The sequence below is a fragment of the Ailuropoda melanoleuca genome, chromosome 16 (assembly GCF_002007445.2).
Source record: "Ailuropoda melanoleuca isolate Jingjing chromosome 16, ASM200744v2, whole genome shotgun sequence".
NCBI lineage: Eukaryota > Metazoa > Chordata > Mammalia > Carnivora > Ursidae > Ailuropoda > Ailuropoda melanoleuca.
In genome coordinates this window covers 63,672,394-63,698,291 of record NC_048233.1, presented here as the reverse complement: position 1 = coordinate 63,698,291, position 25,898 = coordinate 63,672,394, and the positions used below count along the sequence as shown (strand labels likewise).

At 33.9% G+C, this 25,898-nt stretch overlaps 1 protein-coding gene across 2 annotated transcripts in view; it reads left to right on the top strand.

The window, feature by feature from the left end:
- Positions 1–25,898, top strand: part of CSTF3 (cleavage stimulation factor subunit 3) — a 67,309-nt gene that overhangs the window by 21,769 nt on the left and 19,642 nt on the right. For both annotated transcript variants that reach the window (XM_034646034.1, XM_011222754.3), the window contains exons 4-5: positions 25,369–25,401; positions 25,797–25,894. In XM_034646034.1, the coding sequence (XP_034501925.1) occupies positions 25,369–25,401; positions 25,797–25,894 (131 nt within the window). The remainder of the gene's footprint in view (positions 1–25,368; positions 25,402–25,796; positions 25,895–25,898) is intronic.

Genomic DNA, 25,898 nt, shown 5'->3' with positions numbered 1-25,898 from the left:
CAACCTTTAATACTTCAGTATATTCTCTTTTTTTTCTTCTTTCCTTTTCTTCTTCTTTTTTTTTTAAAGAGCCAGGGAGAGGGAGAGAATCTGCTGGGCTCGACATGGGGCTTCATCTCAGGACCGTAAGATAATGACCTGAGCCAAAATCAAGAGTCGGCTGTTTAACCCACTAAGCCACCCAGGCACCCTATTTCAGTGTATTTTCTAATAATATCTTCTCATACATTTAGGAAATTCTGGAAACTTAACCATTAATAAAATCCTAATCTACAGTCCATGTTCTGCTTTTATTATTATTCTGGTCATGCCCTTTACAGCAGTTTTCTAATGAAATTAGCGTCTTATTCAAAGTTACTGTGTATAGTTGTCTTTCCTCTTTAGTCTCTTGATGTTGAACTGTTCTTCAACTTTAGGTTTGATATTTCCTCATTAGATTCAGTTATATACAGTGTAGCTGAGAAGCTGCAAATGATTGTGTATCTCATCCAGAGGCACATGATGTTCATTTACTCCTTATTTGTGATGTGTGTGCTGACCATTTTCTCCACTGTGTAGTCACGATTTCTCCTTTCGTAATTAATAAAATGGGGAGATAATTTACGACTGTAAAAATCCTATTTCTCATTCAGCAACCACCCACTTCATTTGAAATTGTTAACAATTCTGTTAGGAATCATTGATGTTTTTCTTCTGACAGATTATCTAGTTTTTTTGGTATGTTTATTGTTCACTGTAAATATGTTCTCTTCATTACCCAAACTTCAAGCTTATTTATATTTGAAAACCATTGGAAAGTACTAGTTTTTCTTTACTTGCTTCCACATTTTTTTTCCTTTTTTTTTTTTTAAATAGTAACTGGGTTTTTTCTTTTGAGATTTTATTTATTATTTATTTGAAAGAGAGAGAGACGAGCTGGCAGAGGGAGAAACAGGCTCCCCACTGAGCAGGGAGCCTGATGGAGGACTGGATCCCAGGACCCTGGGATCTGAGCCAAAGGCAGACGCTTAACCGACTGAGTCCCGGGTGCCTCTCCACATTATTTTCTTTTAAATGGTAGTTAGTGTAGTTAGAAAAGTGATGATTTACAGGATTTCAGTGGTTTATGATTGTAGCAAGTTTACCAGATTGTATATGTTATCAGTAATGCCTTCAAATTCTGTCATAAATCACATGGGGAAGGTAACATTTGTTCTTCAACTCATTAGATTTATAAAAACTTAACTAGTTTTGTATTTTTATGAGAACCACTGTAGGCCACAGAAAATGAGTATCTTTTTGATTTGTTGGCCAAATGGCACAAGTTACTTCAGATAAGAATGTGTATTTTTTTTTTTAAATCGTCACGTCTTTGGCTTTAAAACAGTTTAGAAAATGAGTAAAGTTATCTAGATAAGTACTTCATTGTGTTTGCAAATGCTGTATTTTTAAAGTACTTATTTAAATTATTTCTTTTGCTGCTTGAGGCACAAATTAGCTAACATTTTAAAGGAAATAATTTCTCTATTAACAATTAAAGATTGCTTAAACCGTGGAAGAGGTATTTTCCTAAAAGCTGGCTGTCAGTGGCATTGTCAATTTTTGGTATTGCAGAAAAGATGTTTGAAGAATTGGTAGTTTCCTGAAAGAAATGCGGGAAATTTGCAGGTTATAAAGGGTAGTATGGAGGAATAGAAATGGCACGGAATTTGAAATCTGGTGACCTAGGATTTTGTGCTTTAAGCTCTTCCCATTGAATTCCTGTCACCTTAGGCAAGCCAGCCATCCATTCATTTATTACTTTTTATTTTATTTCATTTTTTTTTAAGTAGGTTCCATGCCCAGTGTGGGACTTGCCTCATGACTCCAAGATCAAGAGTTGACTGAACCAGCCAGGCACCCCCCCCTTTTCAAATTTTTATTATGAGAATTCTAAAATTATCTAACTTGAAAGAATAACATGAATATTAAATACCTAGACACCTTCTGCCTTCACTGAATGTTTTGCCATACATGCTTTATCTTTTCTGTTTATATAAAGAATATTTTATTACATAACCACAATACCATTATCACACTGAAAAAGAACAGTAGTGTTCTAATATAACTTAATATGCGGCTCATGTTTACATTTTTCCGCTGTCCCAGATTGCCTTTTTTTCTAAAATTCCCTGTTTCTGTGATGGATGAGATTATTCGAATTTTATGCCCTTACAGTGTTCCAATTTTTAAACTTTTTTTTTCTTAAGGGAGAGCATGCATGTGAGCGGGGTGGGGGGGACAGAGGGGGAGAGAGAATCTCAGGCAAGCTCCATGCTCATCGTGGAGTCGACCTGGGGCTTGTTCTCACAACCCTTGAGATCCTGAACTGAGATTAAGAGTCCGTCGCTTAACCGACTAAGCCACCAGTCGCCTCCATAATGGTCTTTTTTCTGCTGTGCCTTGTGTTTAAATTTGCCACACAGATTTTCTATTTCTCACTTTCATCCTTACCCCATCAGAATAGGAGAAACTAATGTGAATTCAAGTGTTGATTCCAATAATCTATAAAAATGGAAAAGTCCCATTAACTATTCTAGACAAGAGTTGTCTTTAGAACTGTTGTGACGTTGGGATGCCTGGGTGGCTCAGTTGCTTAAACATCTGCCTTTGGCTCAGGTCATGATCCCAGGGTCCTAAGAGGCAACTTATTTTCTAAATTTAAATACATTTGTAACAACTTACAGTTTTTGTAGCTCTTACCTAAAATATGCATGGAATTGAACTGGAGTTCTTAAATGTAAGCAGATGTTTTTCACTTACGTTATATTTTCATTGTAGATCTACAAAACTAAATTTTATGGAAAACAAAAATCTATGTGGACATTACATAAGGGAAAAATGTATATGAGGAAGATATTTTTGGAGGTGAAAGATTTTTCTAAAACAGATTCTTAGAAGTAAAGAGTTCAAGTTACATTTTAAAAATTCATAGTTGATTTTCAGTTGTATCTTAGAATGGTTTTTCCTTTTTTCTGTTTACTGGACTCAACAGTAATAGCTCAAATTTATTGGTCCTTTAATATATTCTGGCACTGTGTTTAGTACTTAAGTGGGATATCCGATTAATCACAATTTACCTTTTGAGGTAGGTGTGTATTATCCCTCATTTTTTTTCAGGTGATCAGCTTTTCTGAGATTTAAATTATTTAACTTCGTTAGCATCAACAAAACTCATGTTTAAATAAGTGGGAAAGAGGCCTATAGTGCAGTGTTGTAATTCCTGGGTCTGGGCATCTGGTCCTTTGAAAAAATAGATCATGTGTAGCCACTCACAACTACATAAAATTGTGAAAAATGTTTTAGAAGTTGGCATGGTACAGTAACTCCCATGCAGCTTCATCTTATGGTTTGTAAAATCTTCTAAAATTCTTGTTTGTTATTTTATGTATTTTTACCCTTCACAGTTTTAAAAAATTTTAGCCTTACATATTTCGATTTAATTTCAAATAACAGGAATTCTGAATACAAACACAGAAATCTTAGTACTTCTGGATTTATAATTTCTAAGAACTCATTCTTTAAAACTATATTCAACATTAATATGAGAACAATACATTTATTTACTTTCTATTTCTTAATGAGCAGTCATGAATTTTATTAGGATGGAATTTTCTTAAATCAAGGCCAGAATTTAGGATTTAGTGAAGAAAATTAGCCTTTGAATATCTGCTTACTAAACAGTTATCTTTTCTTCCCATAGAAGTGTGGAAGTCTTGCAAAGTAAGTTTTCTGATAGACTATTTTATTTAGAGAGAGACAGAGTGTGTGTGTGTATGTGTGTGTGTGGTTTTTTTTAGAGGGGAAATCTTTAAAATACTTGATTATGAAAAAAACCATGAAAAAGTAAAAATGAAAAATTGAAGTCAGAGGGGCACTACAATATTTAGTGCTCTTTTTAAAAGTTGTGAAAGAGGATCTCAACTCCTACAGTTAATGGGAAAGTCATAGCTATTGAAACTGGACCAACATTTCCAGTTATTGGTAATTTATAGTGTATCAGACTTAGAGGATTAAGAAATACTGAGTACATCTCCAGTCTATGTCACTGAATACCGAAATACCTTTTTATTCATCGTCCTCATACTGCTCAATTGATCCTAAATACACCTTTAGGAAGTGTAAAAATTCAAATTATCTGCCTATAAAGTTTGCAGTTTTAAGTTTCTCATAATGGAAGAACTGTAGGAATTCACTTCGGTGTATTCAGTGATGCTTATTCTAATCCTTTTTGAATAGGGAGAAAAGTATAACTGTAGCTTAACCTTTAGGAGATATTGTGCAGATTGAAATATGCAGAATTTTATTAGGATACCCTTTTGGCAAGTATTTTTATATGTGGAGCCTTTAAAGTTACCCTAATTAGAACAGTGGATGCTTACTGGAATGAAGACTTAACAGATGTCTGTTGATGTATTTGCCTGGGTTATATTCATTAAAATTGCCCAAAGTGTTATATTATTTTTCTGTAGTACAACTGTTGAATTTATAGATTCTCAAAAAAGTCATTGGGTATATTTTTAGGCCCCACGCCATCTGTGTATTTTCATAGGTTTTTATGTGGCTTCAGGCAAAATACATGAAAAAGTTTTGTTTAAGGTCTTGCTTTCACTTCATATATTAGGAGAAGATGGGGGAATTAACTCTCAAGTGTCTACTGAATGAATGGATGCTAGACACCAAGATGCTATGAACATCTCAGTGAATTTGTTACAGGAGAGAAATTACAGTATGGCTCATAGGTGCTATGATAGAGAAAACAATATGTGAGGTTGGTCCAGGAAATCTAGAGGCCTGAAATTTGTGAACCCCTGGCAAAGGGAACCACTAGTGCCAAGGCTCAACAGACGCAAGAAAAAAGAACATTGCTTTGTTTGAGCAGTTGAAACAGCTTGATAGTTACTAAGCTGAATTTTTTTTCTAGTCCTTCCCACTGTTTCAAACAGATGACTTATGACTATTACGTGGAATATTTCTCAGTTACAAAAAATAAGGGCTAGATAGTTAATAATTGCACACAAGCTGTTAGAAAATAGAACTGGAGCAAAAGCCTAAATATGTGAAACTTTATAATGGCTAAAATAGTAAGGTGAATGTAATTTTGCTCTAGGAAAATAGCAAGTTGAGAGAACATAATTCTGGGCTCTTGTTTTAAATCATGCCTACATAAATTTAGATGCTGAGTGGAAGTTTCCTTTTCACTTTTCAAAGAAAGATACATGTTGGTTAGAAATTTCTCTTTTGCTTTCATTAATTTTTACTTGGCATTTCAGTCTTAAGAGACTAAGAGAATTAAGAAGCTATGATACCTTTTATTCCCTGAAATAGTCTTCATATAGTTTGAGGAAAATGTAACAATTGGCCAGAGTGTTCTTTTGGGGGAGAAAAAAAACCCTTTCAAAGGTTGAAATTAGTTTGGTTTTTTTTTTGGTAGGTAGATAAAACCTGAGTGCTTGCTTTAGACAGTTTTGTTCCTAGAAAAGTTTTTACCATAAGTAAAATCTGTTTTTACTAAATGCCAGCCCTAGGACACTACATACCAGTGTCTAGCTTATTCAGTAACATAGAGTTTCCAGATTGACTTATGCACAGAAAAGAAGATTGCTTATTTGTTGTATGAATTCTATTAATGAAAAATGATGAGACTTTACTACCTCAATCTGGTTAAACATAGAGGTTAATGTGCAAGTGTACACTAAAAGGGATAGTTGTACCAAAGGGACAATTAACCAAGATTTTTAAATGTCACTTACACTTATTGTCAAAGATTGAAACTTAATTTTGAGGAAAACCCTGGAACTCATGTCCTGGTGTCTTGTGGCTATTTTTGGAATACATAGACTAGCTAAAATTAAGAAAAAAGCACAAGAGCTGGTTTCCAAACATATTTTTGGTAAATCTATGCTGTTTCTAAGTTTTCGATTTTTATGAAGTCCAAAAATCTGTTAGGGTGTGAGTATTGTCTACTTATAGTAATGTGTTAAAATAATGAGGGAAGTATTAATAATTATATTGATGTAATAATGATGATTTATATTTTTAGAATGGTATTACATGAAATAGTGTTTTTATAACTGTAAGAGTAATTGAGGATTATACTGGAACTTTGATCATTGAATTAGTGAGTTCTGGTGCTTGATTGAGTTTGGCTATTTTCTGGAACCTTCAAAACTATTACAATAACTAGGGTTCTCTTCCAAGTGGAAATTGGTATAGTAATAACAAATTTGATAACATTTTAACTGAGTTTATATCTGTAAATTTTATATGTTTAAACATCAATTATTAGTCAAATTCAGATAGGTTGATTAGTTTTTAATAATCAGTTTGATGAATAAATACTGGGATACCAGATTAAGTATAAAAATTTGTGCTTGATATCTGTATAGTAGATAATTCACATAGTAAAGTCTCTTCAGTCACACTGGCCTCCTTAATGATCTAGACATATTCCCACCTCCAGGCTTTTCTTTACAAATTAGCTCTTGTCTGCTCTGAAGTTATTTATCCAAATAGCTGCTTAAGTAAATCTGCTTTCTTCAAATCTTCAAGAAAAAATGTGGTCTTCTCCATGAGATCCGCTCTGGCTACTGAATTAAAAATTGCCACCCCATTCATAACTCGTCAAAACTCAATCTTTTTTCTATTTTTTCCACCTGTAATAGTCCTCTCCTAATACACTGAATGGTTTACTTACTGTGTTTATAATTTGTTTTTTGTACTCTGTTATGTTTCAGGAACTGAGAACAATGCTTGATATACAGTGGTACTCTAAATATTTGTTGGATGAAAAATTGCAGTGGGAAGTAAAATTGAGATTATCATATTGTGTCACAACTCGAATTTCAGGGTTTTTTTTTTTTTTTTAAAGATTTTTTATTTATTTATTCGACAGAGAGAGAGCCAGCGAGAGAGGGAACACAAGCAGGGGGAGTGAGAGAGGAAGAAGCAGGCTCATAGCAGAAGAGCCTGATGTGGGGCTCGATCCCAGATCGCTGGGATCACGCCCTGAGCTGAAGGCAGACGCTTAACCGCTGTGCCACCCAGGCGCCCCAGAATTTCAGGGTTTTTTTAAGATTTTATTAGAGCGAGCACGAGTTTCAAGGGTAGGGGCAGAGAGAGAGGGAGAAGCAGACTTCCCTGAGCAAGGAGCCCAACGTGGGCCTGATCCCAGGACTCCGGGTTTATGACCTGAGCTGAAGGCAGACGCTTTAACCAACTGAGCCACCCAGGCGCCCCTTGAATTTTAATTTCTAAGAATTAGAGTATGGTGCCAGTTTATGACAAAATGTATTCTTTTTTTTATAAAATTAAACGTCTAATAGCTTTACTGTTAACAGGTTTAAAAGAAGTGTTTTTATAGTTTCTCTAAAAATACAAAGGAAGTGTTTTTGTCTGATACCCCCAGCTGTTTAGGTATTATAGAATAAGCTTCAGTGACATTTAGAATTATCTTGATGTATGACACAAAGGTGTTTTTAAAGAACTACTCAATTTAAAGGGTATTACTAATTTACCTACTATTTTGAGGTAACTTTAAAAAAATTGCTTGTGATTCTGAAAGAGTTGCAGATAAAATTTTAAAACTTGGTATGAGGTAAATGCCTGACTAGTTATAATAAAGTTTTAGCAGTATTATATTGGAATGAAATTTCTGAGACATTTGTATATGTATATATGAGACTAAAACTTGAATTTTTACATGTTGATTGATCAGATTTCACAGATTACTAAAGCATAGACATTCTAATTCTTCCCCACCCCGTTTCCCAACTTTGACTAACGTACATGTACACAATGCCAACATCTAATTGATGAGTGGGAATACTTTTGCAAATATTAAAATATTATTAAATTATATTAAATATTAAAATATACAAATACCTGTTTTAATACATAAACTTTATATAGATTTATTTTTGAAAACAAATATAAAAGGTGAATTACTCTAGCTTTTGTCTTTGAAAAAAGCTGTAGAATTCTGTGTTAAATATTATCATTTTATTTTTTGTTCTTGTGATTTTCACCCAAGCTCCACTTACTTGGTCATAGCAAGTATTAAATTGCTGGGTTCATAAAGTGTTTCAGAGAACTGAATTACACTTATTTGGGAATTCTATAATATAGGAAATAGATTTGGTTAGTTCAATTCTATTTTTTTTAACCTTTGGGATTTAGTGTTTCAATGAACATTGGATTTTAAAGTTTTAAGTTACTTTTTAAAATAGTTTGCATACAATTTTTCCCAAGTTTTTTGAAAGCTAGATGGTAATAAAATATATTGAAGAAGATTTGGGTAGTATGGTAAGCTTGATTGCTCAGATCAGCTCTCTCATTGAAAGCTGCTAAGACTGCTGGACTGAATTTAAAAAACATCTTAAAAACCTGATTGAAGAACTGATAGTAAGGAATTGCGAGGCCAAAAACTAAGTGGAAAACAAATACAGAAAACAAGAATAGGAACACTAGGAGATAAGCAGAGTACCTCAGCTGTTTTTACCCTGAGATTCTTTGCCACACTGGGAGAACGCAGGCTGCAGTCGTTAATGATTCTAAGCGCTCAGGCAACAATCAAGCCCAAGTCTTGCTCAACAAGACATTCTTCTCCTTTAAAACTGTGTAGGCAATACTCAGGGTGACAGTGAACCAGAAAAAAAAAAAAAAACTATATTCCTAACATTAGGAGACTGAGGACGTTTGCTGTGATCCTGAGCAGAGTGGAATGGGGAAGTCCTGATACGTTACAACACTGAGTTGGCCCTTGCATGGATTTGTGGTCAACATAAACAGCATTCGGGTGGTTCAAAAACAAAATGAAAAACCATGAATGTAAGGTGGACTCAACCTGAGTTTAGGCTCTTAATAAACCAATGAGCTTACTCAAACCCTTTCTGGAAGAATGTACCTTCACCATAAACCATTAAAAAAAATCTCCGCAAATATTTTTCCAAGGAGAAGGATTTCAATTATTAAAAACTTAGCATGTAAGGAAACCACATATAGCAGAAACAGATCTGCAAAGGCTTGAATTGCATTGAACAGATTGGACGCACTGAAGAGAGAAGGGAAGAAATCCAGATTATACCTTAAAGAGACCATGAGTTAGAAAATGTGAAAGCGGATTAAGAGCCACAAATCATAGAGTGAAAATGTGTCTACTTGAAGTTTCAGAAGTAGAAGAGAGATTGGGCAGAAGAACAATTTGAAGAGCTAAATGCTAATTTTCCAGAATTCAGGTTGCTCAATGGATCCAATAAGATTTTTATAAAAAAACTTCCCACCTAGATACATGAAAATGCAACCATAGAAAAGACAAAAAAATCGCAGCAGCAGCTATATACAAAAAGACAAATGACCAAAGGATTGGCAGGTTGATCAACAACTTCCCAACAGCAGCAATGGAAGCCAGAAGACATTGCAATTGCTGGTTTGCTGAGAGAAAACAGCTGTCAAAGTTCTATATCTAGGAAAGAAAGCTTCATGGAGATGAAAAATTCTAGGCAAGATTAATAAAACAACATTGGCATCGTTGGCATTATCAAAGATATACATGTATTTTTGGACATTTCCAATTATATATAGTTTCCTCAAGCTTAAAATATATATATATGTTACGGAATCTTAAGTATCCATCAGGTTACCCTGAATATTTGTTTTCTTAGTTAAGTTTTCTCCCCCAAATTCATTCTGTTCTAATGAAAGTTCTCATAAGTGAGTGGGCCTTTATTAGAATTGCAATTAATGGCATATTTTTAGTTTCATTTTTTAAGAAGAAAGCAATTATGAATTTTATTTTTATGTTTATTTATAAAATAAATTTGGTAAATCTTATTTGATTGCTTTAGTGCCAGAAGCTTATAGTTTATGTTCAGCAGTTTGTTGACTTTCAGTCATATTTTTATCCATGTATTTTTATCCATGTATAATCATTTCAGTAATAGGTGTGAATAATACCTTATAAAACACTTTAAATAATCTTGAGTTATACCAGTATTTTATTTCTTTACTTAATACCCATTTTTAGGTTTGAAAATTATCTGAGTTAAATTTTTATGGTAAATTTTTATCAGTTTGTGATTTCTTTTTAAAATACTGAAATTCTATGTGTTTAGAAGTTACAAAAGTAATCCTTTGCCTTGGGATATGTTGTTAGCTAAATAGTTTAACAATATTATACATCTAATTTCTGCCTGGTTGGCTCAGTTGGTAGAGCATCTGACACGTGTTCTCAGGGTCATGAGTTCAAGCCCCACTTTGGGTGTAGAGTGTACTTCATAAATAAATAAATGAAATAGGGAGATTGTAATTTCTGTGTGCGTAATACATATCCCATGTATTTTGTACATTTTTAGAGTATTTGGAGGGTTCGTTTAGAGTTTTAAAATACGTATATTTTTTAAAAATATGGTTCAAAAATCCAAGATACCAAAGAGACCCACTGAAAAGTGTCCTTGAGCCGCCCATCTTTTCCTCAGTGACAGTTGTTCAGCCTATGGTTTTTTCCTCTACTTTTACATGAATAATTCCCTTTTTTGTTTTGCACTTTGCTTTTTTTCTTTATTGCTTACCAAAGTTAATTTTAAAAGGTTTTTTTTTTTTATAAGTACTTTATTGTTTAACCCATGTTCTACTGAGGGATATTTAGGTTCTTCCTAGATTTGTTATAATACGAACATCATTGAATGTCTTTCTATGTGTCATTTCCATTTGTGTGAATATGTTGTAGTTTAAGTTTCTAGATGAGTTGCTGGATCAAAAAGTATGTAGGATTTTTTTGAATTTTCTGTATCCAAATTCCCTACCACAGAGGTGGTAACAATTTAAAATCCCATTGATAATTCTTGAAAAACCTCACTTCCTCACATCCTCTTAATGAAATATGTTATTACACTTTAAAACTTTTGCTAGTATTTATAGGTAAATAATCTCTGTGTGGTTTTAATTTGCATTTCTCTTATGAATGAGATTGAGCATGTTTACATGTTTAAAGACGCTTTGGATTTCTTTTTCTGAGCCCTGATAACCTAACCACATTTTTCTGTTTTGCTTTTTCTTATTTGCAGAAACGCTATGTATTAGGGGAGTTAAGGGATGCTTCACAATTTGCTATTTAAAAGTTGAAGTAATTTTGACGTAACATTTAAATAGTATGTTTTCTTTATTGCTTGTGTTCTTCCCAGTGTCAGATCGAAAGAAATGATAAATATGCTCTGAAATGAAAAACCAATATTTTTCTTTGTTATTTTGGTATTCTTGACTTGCTCTCAATACTTTTGTTTCAAATACATGTTTGGTGCTTAGATTTTAATTAAGTTGATCAACCCTATAATTTCCTATTTAAATCTTATATGTTTGTATGTTATTTTCTCACATACGTCTTGAGCTTTCTATATTCTTGCAACTCAGCATTAGAAAGACATGAGAAGACTCAAATACCTGTATATAATGATAATAGTTTTAAGTAGATTTTGTAAGGATGTACTTCTTTTGCTAGTTACTTGCTTTTTTCCCTTAAATTGATTTGACCATAAAATATTCATGAGGGGCGCCTGGGTGGCACAGTGGTTAAGCATCTGCCTTTGGCTCAGGGCATGATCCCGGTGTTATGGGATCGAGCCCCACATCAGGCTCTCTCGCTATGAGCCTGCTTCTTCCTCTCCCACTCCCCCTGCTTGTGTTCCCTCTCTCACTGGCTGTCTCTCTCTGTCAAATAAATAAATAAAATCTTCAAAAAAAAAATATTCGTGAAGAACAGTCTTGATTCACAGTACTAATTTTCTTGAGCTATTAATTAAAAACAGGCATCAAACCCATGAAGGCACTTTTAAGAATTATAGAAATCCCCTATGGATTATATTTGTACTATTTAACATGAAACTTTTTTACTATATTTAACATTAAACATTTTTAAATTAGTTTTCCCAATTGTTGAGGTAATTAAACATTTAACAAAATCTGGATTTCCAACATGCATCCCCTCCTTTCCAACAGTGTACCTCAAATGTAGCCATTTTGAAGTCCATCCCTACATTATTTTATGCCTTGTTTTTGTGCATATTGTTTGATGAGGGGATGGGGATGGGGCAGCAATGGTCTTGTCCCTGGCTTCTGTCCTCCCTTAGGTGTAGGTAGTGGTTAGAAAAGGCCTGTCAGCTTAGTTTCTTAGCGAAACTGGGCAGTATGAAACTTATTTTCCTATTACTTCTTACATGTCATAGATTTTTATAATCTGACAGCTGCACTAAACTGTTACATAAAGCCTGGACAGAATTAGACCTGTATATTAGAATCTGCTGGAAAAAATGGCCATCTGTTTATTAGATGACAGGAGCCTCCAGACGTCATATGTAAGCTAAAATATTACCTTGATCCAAAGCTTGCTCTTCAGCTCTTTTCCCCTTCAGCTTTCCTTACATTTAAGTGACAGCACAGTGAGGGTCTGTTTTGTATAGCAGGAGTGCCAGTGTAACCCTTCATTCTTGTCTGTTGAAACTTTAATGGCAGTGTTCCATATAGAACTTGAGCTTAATTCTTTACTTTTGGTGGTATCACTTTAGAAAGTGTCCTCACAAACATGTATTTGGAGGAGATAAAATAAATATAAGTCAAACATTTCAAACTATATAAATTGCAGAGAAAATAGGGCATGCTTTTGTTAAGCCTTTATAGGCCTGCTTGAAGAAAGGCACTTAGGAACGTATGAAGTAAGGAAAAATTTTTTAAACTTAAGTACCTATTAGATTTATAAACATTCTGGAGATAATAAGTACTTAAAATTTTAAAGTAGGGCTTAACTCAAAAGTAAAACCAGAATTTGAATTTTGGAACATGTCCATTATAGAGGAAGAAAATTCAAATCTTGATCTTATTTCTTGAAAATTTGTTAGTTATGTCTACCTGTTTAAACCTCACTTCAGAGCCCCAATTTCTCATCTTTCAGGCAGACACTTAACCGCTGTGCCACCCAGGCGCCCCCCATATTAGCATTTTAATCAGTCCTTAATCTATTTTATAAAATTGTTATTCTAAATTGACAGTATAATATTCTTTCTAAACCGTTTTATGGAGGTGGGGTTTTTCAGTTCAAGTTTTAAGAATTAACAGAACTCATAGCTTTTTATAAAAATTACACATTTACATTTTTACATTTCCATAGATATTTAAGTTAGTGTGATATTAATTCCACAAGTTAACTTTGAATGAATATGCAAAGAGTGACAGATATATCCACATTGATTTAGCAACTGTTTATTGAATGTTCTTTGTTGGGCACTATTCTAGGTGCTGTGAAATAAACTGATAAAAGTCAGTACCTTTGTGGGATTTTTTTTTTATGATGTTGACTCATTTGTTTTCAGATGAGCCAATGGAATACTGAAAAAATACAGTTCCTATAGCAGACTTTCACATACAGTTGTCACTAAAGCTAAATATATAGGTGAATAAAAGTTTTGGAATTAAATGGTTCAATTTTAAAAGGCAAGCTAATAAAGTGGCATCAAATGAATTGGAAGTTAAGAGAAAAGATGAGAGGAAAGGTGAACTTGTCCTTATTTAAAAGAGAAAATAAAACTTGTATTTTTCTTTTTTAAAAAGGTAACACAATATATGTTCATTGCAGAAAAGTTAGAAAAGTTTAAAGGGAAATTGTATTTCCACTATCTTACACCACTGTTAGCTTCTCTACGTGTAGCTATCTATAAAATCTTAAGGCTTTTTCTAACTTAGGTTTTCCACATGTTACTTATATCAAATTGTTTTTAAGCCAAAATAGTCCATTCTAGATACTGTGCTATTTAACCAGTCCTTTATTGTTGTACGTTATATTGTTTCCAGTTTTTTGCTTTATAAGAAACTTAACAAATACGATTTTACTTAAATACCTTTACACATTTGTAATAATTTCTTCAGATTGACTAGAATTGGTATTTCACTATCAAAGTTTGCTGCCATGACCTTTCAAGTGAGCCAGGTAATGGCCTTTTAAATTGCCTCCGAATTTTAGTAATATTGGCCACTATATAGTTTGCCCAAGAATAGAGAGGGAAAGATTAAATAAACGTACAAATTTGGTGAAAAAGGTGATTAGGGGATTATTTGGTGAGCATATTTTTAAGTGCAACATGGAATTAGGTCATTTTTAATAACTATGCATGTAGGATTGAGAAAGAATTGAGTCAATACAAATGTTGATTCGGGTTTTTTTGGATAAAATGACAAGGGTATGACAGGCAGAACTGTAATATTTTAGTCTGAGGCATGCAGTGTAAGTTTTGTAGAATGAGAAAATGGATTTTTTCACATTCATAAATCTGTGTTGATAAGGAAGAGTAGGCAAGTTGCTCCAAAAGTATAGAAATGTAATCCACTAAATTTGTATCCACTTCATTATGGAAGCATAATCTTGTTTTTCCAGAAGTGATTTTAAGGAAGTCCAGGTGAAGCTTTACCCGTGATACTACATATCTACTATCAATGTTATAATTGATTCAGCAACGTAAAAGCGTATAGAGAATTAGTGTCCAGGAAATGAATAGAAAAAATTATGATGCCACTGGAAATTGGAAAGCAAAATGGTATTCTGATGTGAAATTACCAAAATGGGAAGGAAATTGATTAGTGAAACTAGAATGATTTCATAGTAGAGGAGTGGCTAAAATATGGCTTTTGTCCAGTGATAATTATTAATTTTTAAAATAGTAATTCTCAGTTTGTGAAATTGCAAATGTAGTGAGAAGTATAGTAAGAGAAGAAAGAATCGTAAGGAGTTTTAAGTAAATGGCTTTCCACTTCAAAAATTTTCCCCGCCATGGGCATCTGACTTGTTTAGAAGAGCATGTGACTTTGGATCTTGAGGTCCTGAGTTTGAGCCCCATGTTGGGTGTAGAGATTACTGAAAAAAAATTCCACTCCACACATTAAAAAAAAAAAAAAAGTTGTATGACTATCAGCAAATGAGCGGAGTAAGATACTTTCTAAGGTGATACATAAAGTTCTTGTGATAATCTTAAAGAAATTATATTACCGAATAATAAGTTTGCCTGGAAGGGTTTTCATTTTATTAAGAGGACGATTTGTAAAAGCTGAAAATTAAGGTAGCATAGAAAATAGTATAAATGGATTGGAAAGAAACTGTTAGACCTTTGAGGGAAGTGAAACAGTACATCTGCTTTAACATTACTCAGGGTGTGCATTTTGGAATTGATACTGTTTTTGAGATCAGTAGCTTATAATAAAGTTGGTTTTTTGACATTCCTACTAGCTCAAAGATCTCAAATGATTGTATTTATTTCTCAAGTTTAATGTACTGGGTTTTGGGAGGTGGTTAGAGCAAGTGTGAGCGGGGGAGGGGCTGAGGGAGAGAGAATCTTAAGCAGGCTCCACACCCCGCATGGAGCCCAGCGCACCACTCAGTCTCACAACACTGCGATCGTGACCTGAGCAGAAATCAAGAGTCAATGTTTAATTGACTGAGCCACCCAGGTACCCCCAATGTAAGAATTTCTATGCCACAAAGCAATTTTGAGGGAATGATGGGGAGGTGGCATAACGGCGTTAGAGTAGCAAAACCAGTTGAGCCCATTGATAGTGATTTTTGATACTTAAGACCAAATTATTTTTCTCAAAATGTAAAACATCCTGCTCTGTTTTCCTTTATTCAAAATTTGAAGGATATTCTTGAAAAATAACATTTGGCATAATGTTGACAAAATGTTTTCACTGGGAGCAAAGAACTTAGACGTTAAGTAAAACAGGCTGCGTCTGTAGATGTCAAGTGATGGTTGACAGATGCCTTGTAAATTGGGGCAAAATCAAATTTAGGTGAAAGTTTTACCTTTGGTGGTTTTGGTTGAAATCAATTTTGCCTGATTTACCTATCAATTATTTAATTTTTTTAGCTTTGTAGGCCTGGTCGAGAATTTCGGAGCATTTAAAAATGAATCTAAAATGGAGATGTTTATAACCAGAGTAAAATACCAATGGATTATGTAGTGCTCCAAATCAACTATGATTTTCTCTTAACAAAAACCCAACTCTCTCTACTGCAGTAAAATTGTGTTATAGAAAATGTGTTATGGAAATATGTAACTGAGGTAAATCTCAGTTGTCCCCGTGGTAAGAGTTTTGGTAACAGTTTTGTGTGCATTTCTTCTTAGTTTATGTCTCTTGCGTTCTACATAGAGAGGGGGTGGTGGTGAGGAGGATAAGTAGATGGGTAAACATACCAAACGTGTATATATTTTTTAAATTCCACTTTTAAAATAGTGTATTGTAGATATTTCTATTTAGTATTATAAATCTGCATCATTGCTTTTGAAGTTTTATGTATATATGTATACCCTATTCCATTGTTTAGACAAAGCATAATTTACTTAGTCATTCTGCCTTTGGTTGTTTAAGTTTCCAAATTTCTGTATTAGAAGCAATCCCTCAGTGAACATCCTCATACGTAGATCTTGCTAAAGAGCAGTATAGAGCGTAGTTGCTGAGAACTCAGTTGTGCAATCGTGGGCAAGTTACTAAACCTTCCTATGCCTCAGTTTTCTCATCTTTAATAAAAACAGTACGTTATTTACTTGAGTGTTGTTCTAGGATTAAATGAGTTAATGCATATATATACTCTTATTAGAGTAGTGCTTAACATACATTAAGTATTTAATAAATGCTGCTAGTATTAGCAGTATTTTGTACTGATTTCAACTTCTAAGAAATTGTTTCAGCTTTTAAATTTAAATTTGTAATAGACAAGCTATAACTTTTATTACCAGATATACTGATCTTTTTTACTCCCTCATTCCTTTTGACCTGTGGCATATCCTACTGTTCACCAGTTCTCTTTCTTACAATGTTGACTACCTAGATGTAATTTTGTCCTTTTTCTCTCATCTTGTGTACTCAGGGTTCTGTTCTTTTTCTTTGCCTTGTAATGCATATTTTTAGAAATTAGTCTTTGTGTATATTCTCTGCGTTAGGGAATATACCTAATGTCTTAAGCATTATGTACTCTGGTATATATATAAGTTCTTTTAAAACAAATGACTAGGATACAGATACAGATTCTTTAACCCCAGTCTAATTTGAAAACAAAAACCTTATGTCCTAATTTTAAACTGTTTCTAGTCAGGTACCATTGTAAGGTTATCTCATATTAAATCTAATAAAAAGTAAACTTTACAACAACTACCATAACATTTTTATTTTTGTTCTTTTGAAAAAAATACGTCTGTTGCTCTTCCCTCAAACTGGTTTGCTCTTCTTATTTCCTTTCCCCCAAGTTCAGGCTGATGTTACCCCACTTAAGGATGACAGCAACAGCCTCTTAGCTATTATTCTGTCAGCTAGTGCCTGCTTAACTTTGTCCCATAGCACTAAAGCCACCTCAGTCTTCTTCATCTGTACCTCCCATCCTACTACTGATGAGCCATAGTTCTCTACATTCGTTACTGGTGACATCCCATTTTTTGTGCATCAGATTTAACCTCTGTTTAGCCTTTTAGGCCCTTTGTAGTGGACATCTACCACAATTAGCCAACCTGCTTTCCCAATACATATTCTTTCTTGTGTGGATGTCTCCACTATTCCACAGAAAATTCCAGAAACTCGTGTCATTGATTTACACAAACCTTTTTTTCTCATTAATGGTCTGGATTCCACCTGCTCAGTGAAACTTTCCTTAGTAACTCCAATTTGCATAGAACTCATTTTCCTCTGAGTTTTATAGGACATGGAACATATACAAAATAATTTAAAGTTATTCCTGCATTCTTTCCAATAATTACTTTTATGTGTCAAGTAGATTACAAGCTCTTAAAGACTTCAGTTTCATATTCTTATATCCACTTGGTAAATCCTATGCATACACTGGGTACTTTGTTTTTTTAAGATTTTATTTATTTGCTTGAGAGAGAGAGGGCGAGCACATGAGCAGGTGAGGGGCAGAGGGAGAGACCCCGCTGAGCAGGGAGCCTGACCACAAACACGGGGTTTGAGCTCAGGACATTGGGATCATGACGTGAGCTGAAGGCACATGCTTAATTGACTGAGCCACCCAGGCGCCTAAGGATACTTTTTAGTTAGTTCAGACAAGTGGAAGATCAATTAGTACTTAATTTGGTTAGTATGAAGTATTGAAATGAATGTAAACTTAATCTAGAACTGAAGATAATAATATTTTTGCTTAGCACATTTTTTTAAAAAGATTTTATTCATTTATTTGACAGCACAATCAGAGCGGCAGTCAGAGGGAGAGGGAAAAGCAGGCTCCCCACGGAGCAGGGAGCCTGATGGTGGGGCTCGATCCCAGGACGCTGGACCTGAGCTGAAGGCAGACGCTTAATGGACAGCCACCCAGGCGCCCCTGCTTATTAGCACATTTTAATTTCAATAATATGAGACGATAACAGTGGTCTATACTTTCCACTCATATTTAACAATATATTATTTCTGTGACACATTTTAAGTGCTTGGAGAACTGAAAGAATTTAAAACAGATTTAGAAACAGGTTTATCTAAATCTGTGTATGTATATTTAGGCATACATTTGTAACTACATTTAGTAGAAAAGCTCTGTTATAGAAATTAATATCATATAATGTTAGGAAAAAATAGGAAGTACAGATGAACAAAAATTTAAAACTACCTAGTTTCTTTATTTACCTGATTCCCTCACTAAAATAGAACTCTATGATTTACAAAACTTAGTTGAATCCATCACTCTGTCTCCAGTGCTAGAAAAGTGCCTACCACATAGGCACGCAATTATTTGTTAAATAAAAATGAATTTATTTGCAGACAGTCCTTGGCTGATATTGAGACTGGGTGGTGGAAAGGAGAATGTTATGTAGCTACTTCAGCAACTTAAAAACTGTTGGTCTATCTTTAAGTGTCATTCTTCGGTATTTCCCAAATTCCTTAAAAACTACATATATTCTGTAATCTTCACGACTTTTTCTCAGGATATAAGATTGCAGAGCAGTGGGAAAGAGTAAAGGAATGGAAGATAAGGTTTATAATAAGGATACATTTGCTTTCAGGTTTGGGGCCAAACTTTTTAGATAATTAAGACAAGCAGGAGGAGGCAACTTCTGTAGCTCAAACTCAATTTAAATTGTCTTAAATTCCACAAAAGTGCACGTGCTTTACTTTGGAAAAGATGTAGGGAACAAATTAGGAATGCAGCTTTACAATTCTATTTTTTATCATATTTTTTATAAGTAACTGCCGCATAAATTCACTTGAGATGAGGCCTAGCCCTGCCTCTGCTGGGTAGCCCAGTACTGTCTTAACACATAAGCATTGGGGCGCCTGCCTGGCTCAGTTGGAGCATGCGACTCCTGATTTCAGGGTTGTAAGTTTGAGCCCCATGCTGGGTGTAGAGATTAGTTAAAAGTCAAATCTTAAAAAACAAAACCATAGGCACTGACTTTTCTTAATTGGTTACTATATAAAAACCTAAACAAAGTATATAGAGATTTTCTTTTAGATTGTTTTGCTTGTTCATAGTTACCCTGTCATTTGGGTTTATTTGTCAAATATGTTTTTGAGCCATTTAAAATTAATTTTACAATTATTAATGATTATTATAATTAAAAATTGCAAATTTTTAAAAATTCTGATGTTATGGGATCTGTTTTCTTTTCCCAAGTTATAAGAAAAAAAAAATTGAATTTGAGGAAATAGGCCAAGATGCTGTTGACATATGCAGGTTTATTTGATAAGAAAAATGTTTGTTTATAAGATGTTCAGCGAAATATGAAAACTGTTTAATTTTGAACAGCTAAATATTGGGGCTCCTTTAGATTTCCATATAAAAATGTTCCAGGTAAGGGTGTAGTTAATTTAAACTGTTAAAAATAGATGTTACCACAGTTAGTCAAAGGTTTATTAAACTTTTTTTCTCTTCTGACCCAGTTTATATTTTACAAAATTAAATAATCTGCTGTAAATCCAATAATTACCCAGAGGATAGTTTTAGTTCCAAAAGCCAACGTTCAGTGAATGTTTGGGAAATAACTGTGGAAATTAAGAAATGAATGGAAATAGGAAATGTTCAAAACTACCCTGCCCCAAATAACCAATAACCCCAAATCCAATTAAATTTAAAGTTTAATTAATCTTCATAATATTCCACTTATCTCCCCCCTTTCTAAAATAAAAATAATTCCTAGGAAGTTGACACTTAGAAAATTTATTCCTGGGACACCCGGGTGGCTCAGTTGGCTATGCGTCTGCCTTCAGCTGGGGTCATGATCTTAGGGTCCTGGGATTGAGTCCCACATTGGGCTCCTTGCTCAGCGGGAAGCCTGCTTCTCCCTCTGCCTGCCACGTCCCCTGCCTGTGTGCACTCTCTCTCTCTGACAAATAAATAAAATTAAAAAAAAATTTTTTTTATTCCTTTCCCTCCATAGCAACTTTTCATGTCTTGGTAAAATTAAAATGATTTATTAAAAAAGTAATATTGTAATTGTATGACAAATTCTTATGATCAACAGTAGATAAATCAGAAGAATAATTATTAGAAATTATCCTTAATTTTTTCTTTTAATGATGTTTTAAGTTACAGAAATAACATAGCCACATTAGAAACTTTGAAAAAACAATCATTCCATCACACTAACACGTAAATTATTCATATTTTGGTATAATTCCATCTACTTTTAAAAAATCTTTGCATTAGGATAACTTGGGATTCCTGTTAAAAAAACATAAGTCCACACTTCCTTTTTTTCCTTTTTTAAAAAGAATTTTTATTTATTTATTTGAGAGAGTGAGAGCACAAGCAGGGGAGAGGGTGACAGGGAGAAGGAGAAGCAGATTCCCCGCTGGGCAGGAGCCCGATGAGGGACTGGATCCCAGGTCCCTGGGATTGTGACCTAAGTGGAAGGCAGACGCTTAACTAACTGAGCCACCCACGCGCCCCCAGAAGTTCACACTACTCAGGTGATTGTTTGCACATCAAAGTTTGAGAGCTGGAGACAAAGATAATCTTTTTAAGAGCCCCTGTTATTTTCATTTCAAAATTACTTAATGTTACTTTTATTATTTATTTTTAAGTAAGCCCCCCCGCCACACACACACACAGTATGGGGCTCAAACTCATGACCTCAAGATCAAGAGTTGCATGCTCTACCAACTGAGCCAGCTAGGTGCCCCCATTGCATTACTTTTAATAGAAAAGTTATGAGCAAGTTCTAGTAAGCTTTGTAAAATTATATGTATGTATTTAATGGGCTTATTAAATGGAGGCATTTTCCATTGGCTAATGACAGATCCAGGAATCTCTGATGTCAAAGATCAAGGCAATATCTAGAATTTTACATTATTTTAATTTCTTTTTTCTTTTTCATTATTTTAAAAATTTAAACCAAGCTTTTGTTATCAGGTGGATTCTGGTACAAGCCTATATAACTGCTAAATATTAAGAATATTTAACTTCTAGGTAAGATGTTTTCATGTAAATACTAGTCAATAACACCTGGGATAATAATGTTTTAAAGAAAGAAAATGGCATAGTAAGGTGACCAAAAGCAGGGTGTTCACATGTTCTTGTGCTGGTTTTTCAGCAATGTGGAATTTTTCACCAACATGGAATTTGAATATGATCTGCAGCATAACCTTTGCTTTTCTCTAATGGGGCCAATTATAACAACATTGCTTTTTTTTTTTTTTTATAGCTCTGTTTAGAGAATATGTAATGAAAAGTTTATACTCCTTTAGTTCCTAATTTTGTTAATTGGTATGATTTATAAATCTGGAATGTCCAGATGCTTTATTTTCTTTTCAATCCTTGGCAACTGTTTATAGTACGTGTTCTTATCATTCCTGTTTTATAAGTGGGAACGCCGATGCTGGGAGAAATTCAGTATTTGATACAAGGTGATCAAATTATTTTCATTTTTATCACACTGCTTTACCAAAGCAGGTTGATATTTTAAAATTTTCAATGTTTAAAAAGTAATGAGATTATAGCTGCTATGTTAATGCCATCAGTATAGGCTCTAGAGAGGGGCTGTTGAATATTTATTGGTTGAATTAATGAATGACAATCAGTGACCAGGTATTCAAGACCAGAGAATTCTATAGTTTTTCTACATACATGTGTTGAATGTAAAACCAATTGAAGCAATAAATGAATCCAAGATAGAGGACCAATTCATGTAGGAAAAAAACCCAGATTTTTTGGTTTATATTTCTTATACAAAAATATATTTTTTAACTTAAATGCATAAATGAAATCATATATGTACAGTCTCTTTTTTCTTGTCTCTATTCTTTCTTCTACCCTTAGAACTCTGCCTGCTATAACTGTATTATCAACTTTGTGTGTATACTGTATTTTCTCCATGCTCATAAAATCATCTACAAACATATAGATGTACAAATAAGATTTATTTATTTTATTTTATTTTTTTAAAGATTTTATTTATTTGACAGAGATAGAGACAGCCAGCGAGAGAGGGAACACAAGCAGGGGAAGTGGGAGAGGAAGAAGCAGGCTCATAGTGGTGGAGCCTGATGTGGGGCTCGATCCCACAACATCGGGATCACGCCCTGAGCCGAAGGCAGACGCCCAACCACTGTGCCACCCAGGTGCCCCAAATAAGATTTATTTTTGATCATTGTTTTATAAAAATGAATTCTGTTATACACATTTTAATCTTTTTTTTCATTCAATAAAATAATATGGAAACTCTCCCAAGTTACCTGTTATATATAGCTTTAATTCATTTTGTATGGATATATAATATTGCATGATGTTGATGCACCATAATTTATTAAACTATTTCCCTATTTGTGGACATTTACTTTGTTAGCTGTTTTTTGCTGCTACAAAGTTAGCAGTAAATAGCTTTGTACAACACCTTTGTATCCTGGTGATTTTGTTTCTATAGGGTCAATCCGAGAGCAGAATTGCTGGGTCAAAAGTTATATTTTTTTATTTGAATAGTTATATTTTTTTATTTGGCCCATGGTTTTCCATAAAGGTCAAAGCTATTCATATTTCCTTGAGCAGTGTATGAGCTCTCTTTCCTCATACCACTTCAGTAGTGTTAATACCCTTCTTAAGCTTTTACCATACTGATTGGTATAAAGTGATATCTATTATTTTGTTTTTCCCATTTTGGAAGTTTGTGTTGCCACATTATTTTTAACCATTTGCATTTTCTCTTCTGGGAATTGCCTATTCATATTCTTTGTCAGTTTTCTCTATGAGTGTTGGTTTTCCTGACCAGTTGTGAGAACTGTATATAATTTGTCATCTGCATTTGGGAAGCTGGTGACTTGAACTTACTTCACTCCTACTTTCAGTGCAACCTATTTACCTCTACTGAGCCAAGCAGGCGAATACAAGAAAACCTCAGGTTTTATGCCAGCCTCAAAGAAGAGGGCTGGTGGAGAACTTAAGGCAAAAAGTAAGAAACTGACCCATAAAAATACTTGGAAAGCTTCAGCTGTACCCCCAGAGGAATGTTGACATCAGCGTGGCTTCAAGAAACTGAAAAGGAGCAGAACCAGCAGACTGAATCCTCCTACTCTTGAACAAGATTTCTTTCTGGTTCTATGTCCAAGAACTATGAACAGCCTGTTTGCTATCTACACCTGCTACATAGCTGTCATGGTATAGAAAGGGTCAATTACCCAGTTCTGCCAACACTGAGCTTCAGTGAATAGACAGAAAAAACAGCTACACCTCTAAGGATCCAGCAACAAGAAAGGAATGCTAACTAAAGTGTTGGGACAGGCCCCTAACAAAATAGAGGAGAGAGACAATAACTTCAACAAAATAATATGAACAACATGATATTGAAAGTACAGTATTTTTAAAAAATGAGCCAAAACCCCATTATTTTTGAACTAACTATAGCAGTAAGTCAAATGGAAGAGAATGGTAACATGGAGACCTAAATTATTGGGCTGGAAAATCTAGTAGAAGAAATAGTTTTAAACCTGGACCAAAATTCAAAGACAGGGTAAAAATAATAGGTTTTGAGGATAGAACAAGGAGATCTAATGTGTATAATAGGAGTTCTAAAAGAAAAAACAGATGGAAGAATGCAGTAATTTTTTTAAAAATTCTTGAGCTGAAAGATACCTTATCTGTAACTTCAGAGGGCATGCTGAATTCCAGGCAGAATCTGTGCTAATAGAATAATAAATGGCAATTACTATGTGCTCACTTTGCCAGGCAGTGTTCCAATGGCTTAACATTAACTCACTGAGTCCTTATTAACAGCCTTACAAAATGGGTACCATCATCCCCATTATTCAGATAAGGAAAAAGGTTAAGCAGATAGTCAGTGTAAACCCAAGACTTCTGACTCCAGAGCTTGACTGAGCTGTCTCAAAGTGCAAAACTTAGGCATATCCTCATAAAATTTGTGAATTCCAAAGATCAAGAGGAAATCCTACAAGTTCCAGAGAGAAAGAGCAACTTATCAGCAAAAGAAAAACGTCTGCCATCAAAATTCTCATCTATATAAACTTAAGCCAGAGAACTGAGAAAATTTATATATACTACAGAGAGAAAAGGACCACAACCCAAGATTTCTCGAACCAAATTATCCACGTACCATCTGATGAAAATACTCAGAGAAGGGGGTATCTAATAATATTTAACCTTGGTCTTTGCACATGTTATTCCTCCTGCCTGGAATAACTCCTCCCTTCCTTAACCAGCCTAATGCCTCATCCTTAACATCTTAACTTTTTTCAGGAAGTTTTTTGCAAATCCCCAAGTCTGAGTTTTATGCTCCCCCTAAGTGCTCCGAGAGCACTCTATATTTCCCCCATTTTGGCTCTACTTTTCCCCATAAGATTCTAAGTCCTCTGAGGACACAGGTAGACACTGTACGTGTCTTGTTCACTGTGGTAGGTAGCTACAGTTCCTACCGCAATGCCTAGAATATAGTAGGTTGACTGGGTGACTAAAATTTAATTGTAGTCAAAGTTAGCAAATCTTTTTGCTACCATACTCGGTTTATTCTAGTAGTAGCTATTCAGGGAAAATAAGCTTTAAGTAAAGTTTGTCTTTAGTAGATACGTAAAGCTTTATTCAGCTATGTCTTGTATATATTTCTGCATCTACCTGTGACTATAATTTTACAAAATTTGAAATTTATAAAATTTCAACATAAATGATTGTATGAAAAGCTGTATGTGTAGAATCTATTTACATAAGGCATATTTATATGCATAATTATTCATATCATGCTCAAAATTCTATTTGTTATTTTGTAAAGCAGAATTAGAAAGTGTAGGGATGCAAGATTAGTCAAAAAAACTCTGGCATGGTGTTTTAATACTTCAAAAACAGTAATGTTAATTCTGTATTTTTCTCTTTCTCTTCAGATAAAAGCTAAAAATTATGACAAGGTTGAAAAGGTGAGTCCTCATAAACATATTTTGAATTTTATGCTGAAATTTAACTTAGGACTTAACACATACAGACAAATATAGTAAAATGGTAACAATTGTTGAATCTATGTAGTGATTATATAGGAGCTCATTGTACTTATTCAACTTTTTTTGTATGCTTGAAAATGTTCATAATAAAAATTTTGGAAAAGAAAATATTTATACTCCACTGACCAAAATCATCAGAATGATTTTGATTATCTAAACTGAAAATAGGAGGGATTTGTTAAATTTACCATTTATCTGTAAGAAGATAAATTCATGAAAACAGCTGAATTTGTTTTTTTGATGTTCAGTTTTGCCCATGTACATGTGGAATTTATTTAACTGTGGATTCTGATAATATTTTCTTGTATTTATAGCTATTTCAGAGATGCCTTATGAAGGTTTTGCACATTGATTTATGGAAGTGTTATCTTTCATATGTTCGAGAGACCAAGGGTAAACTGCCAAGTTACAAGTAA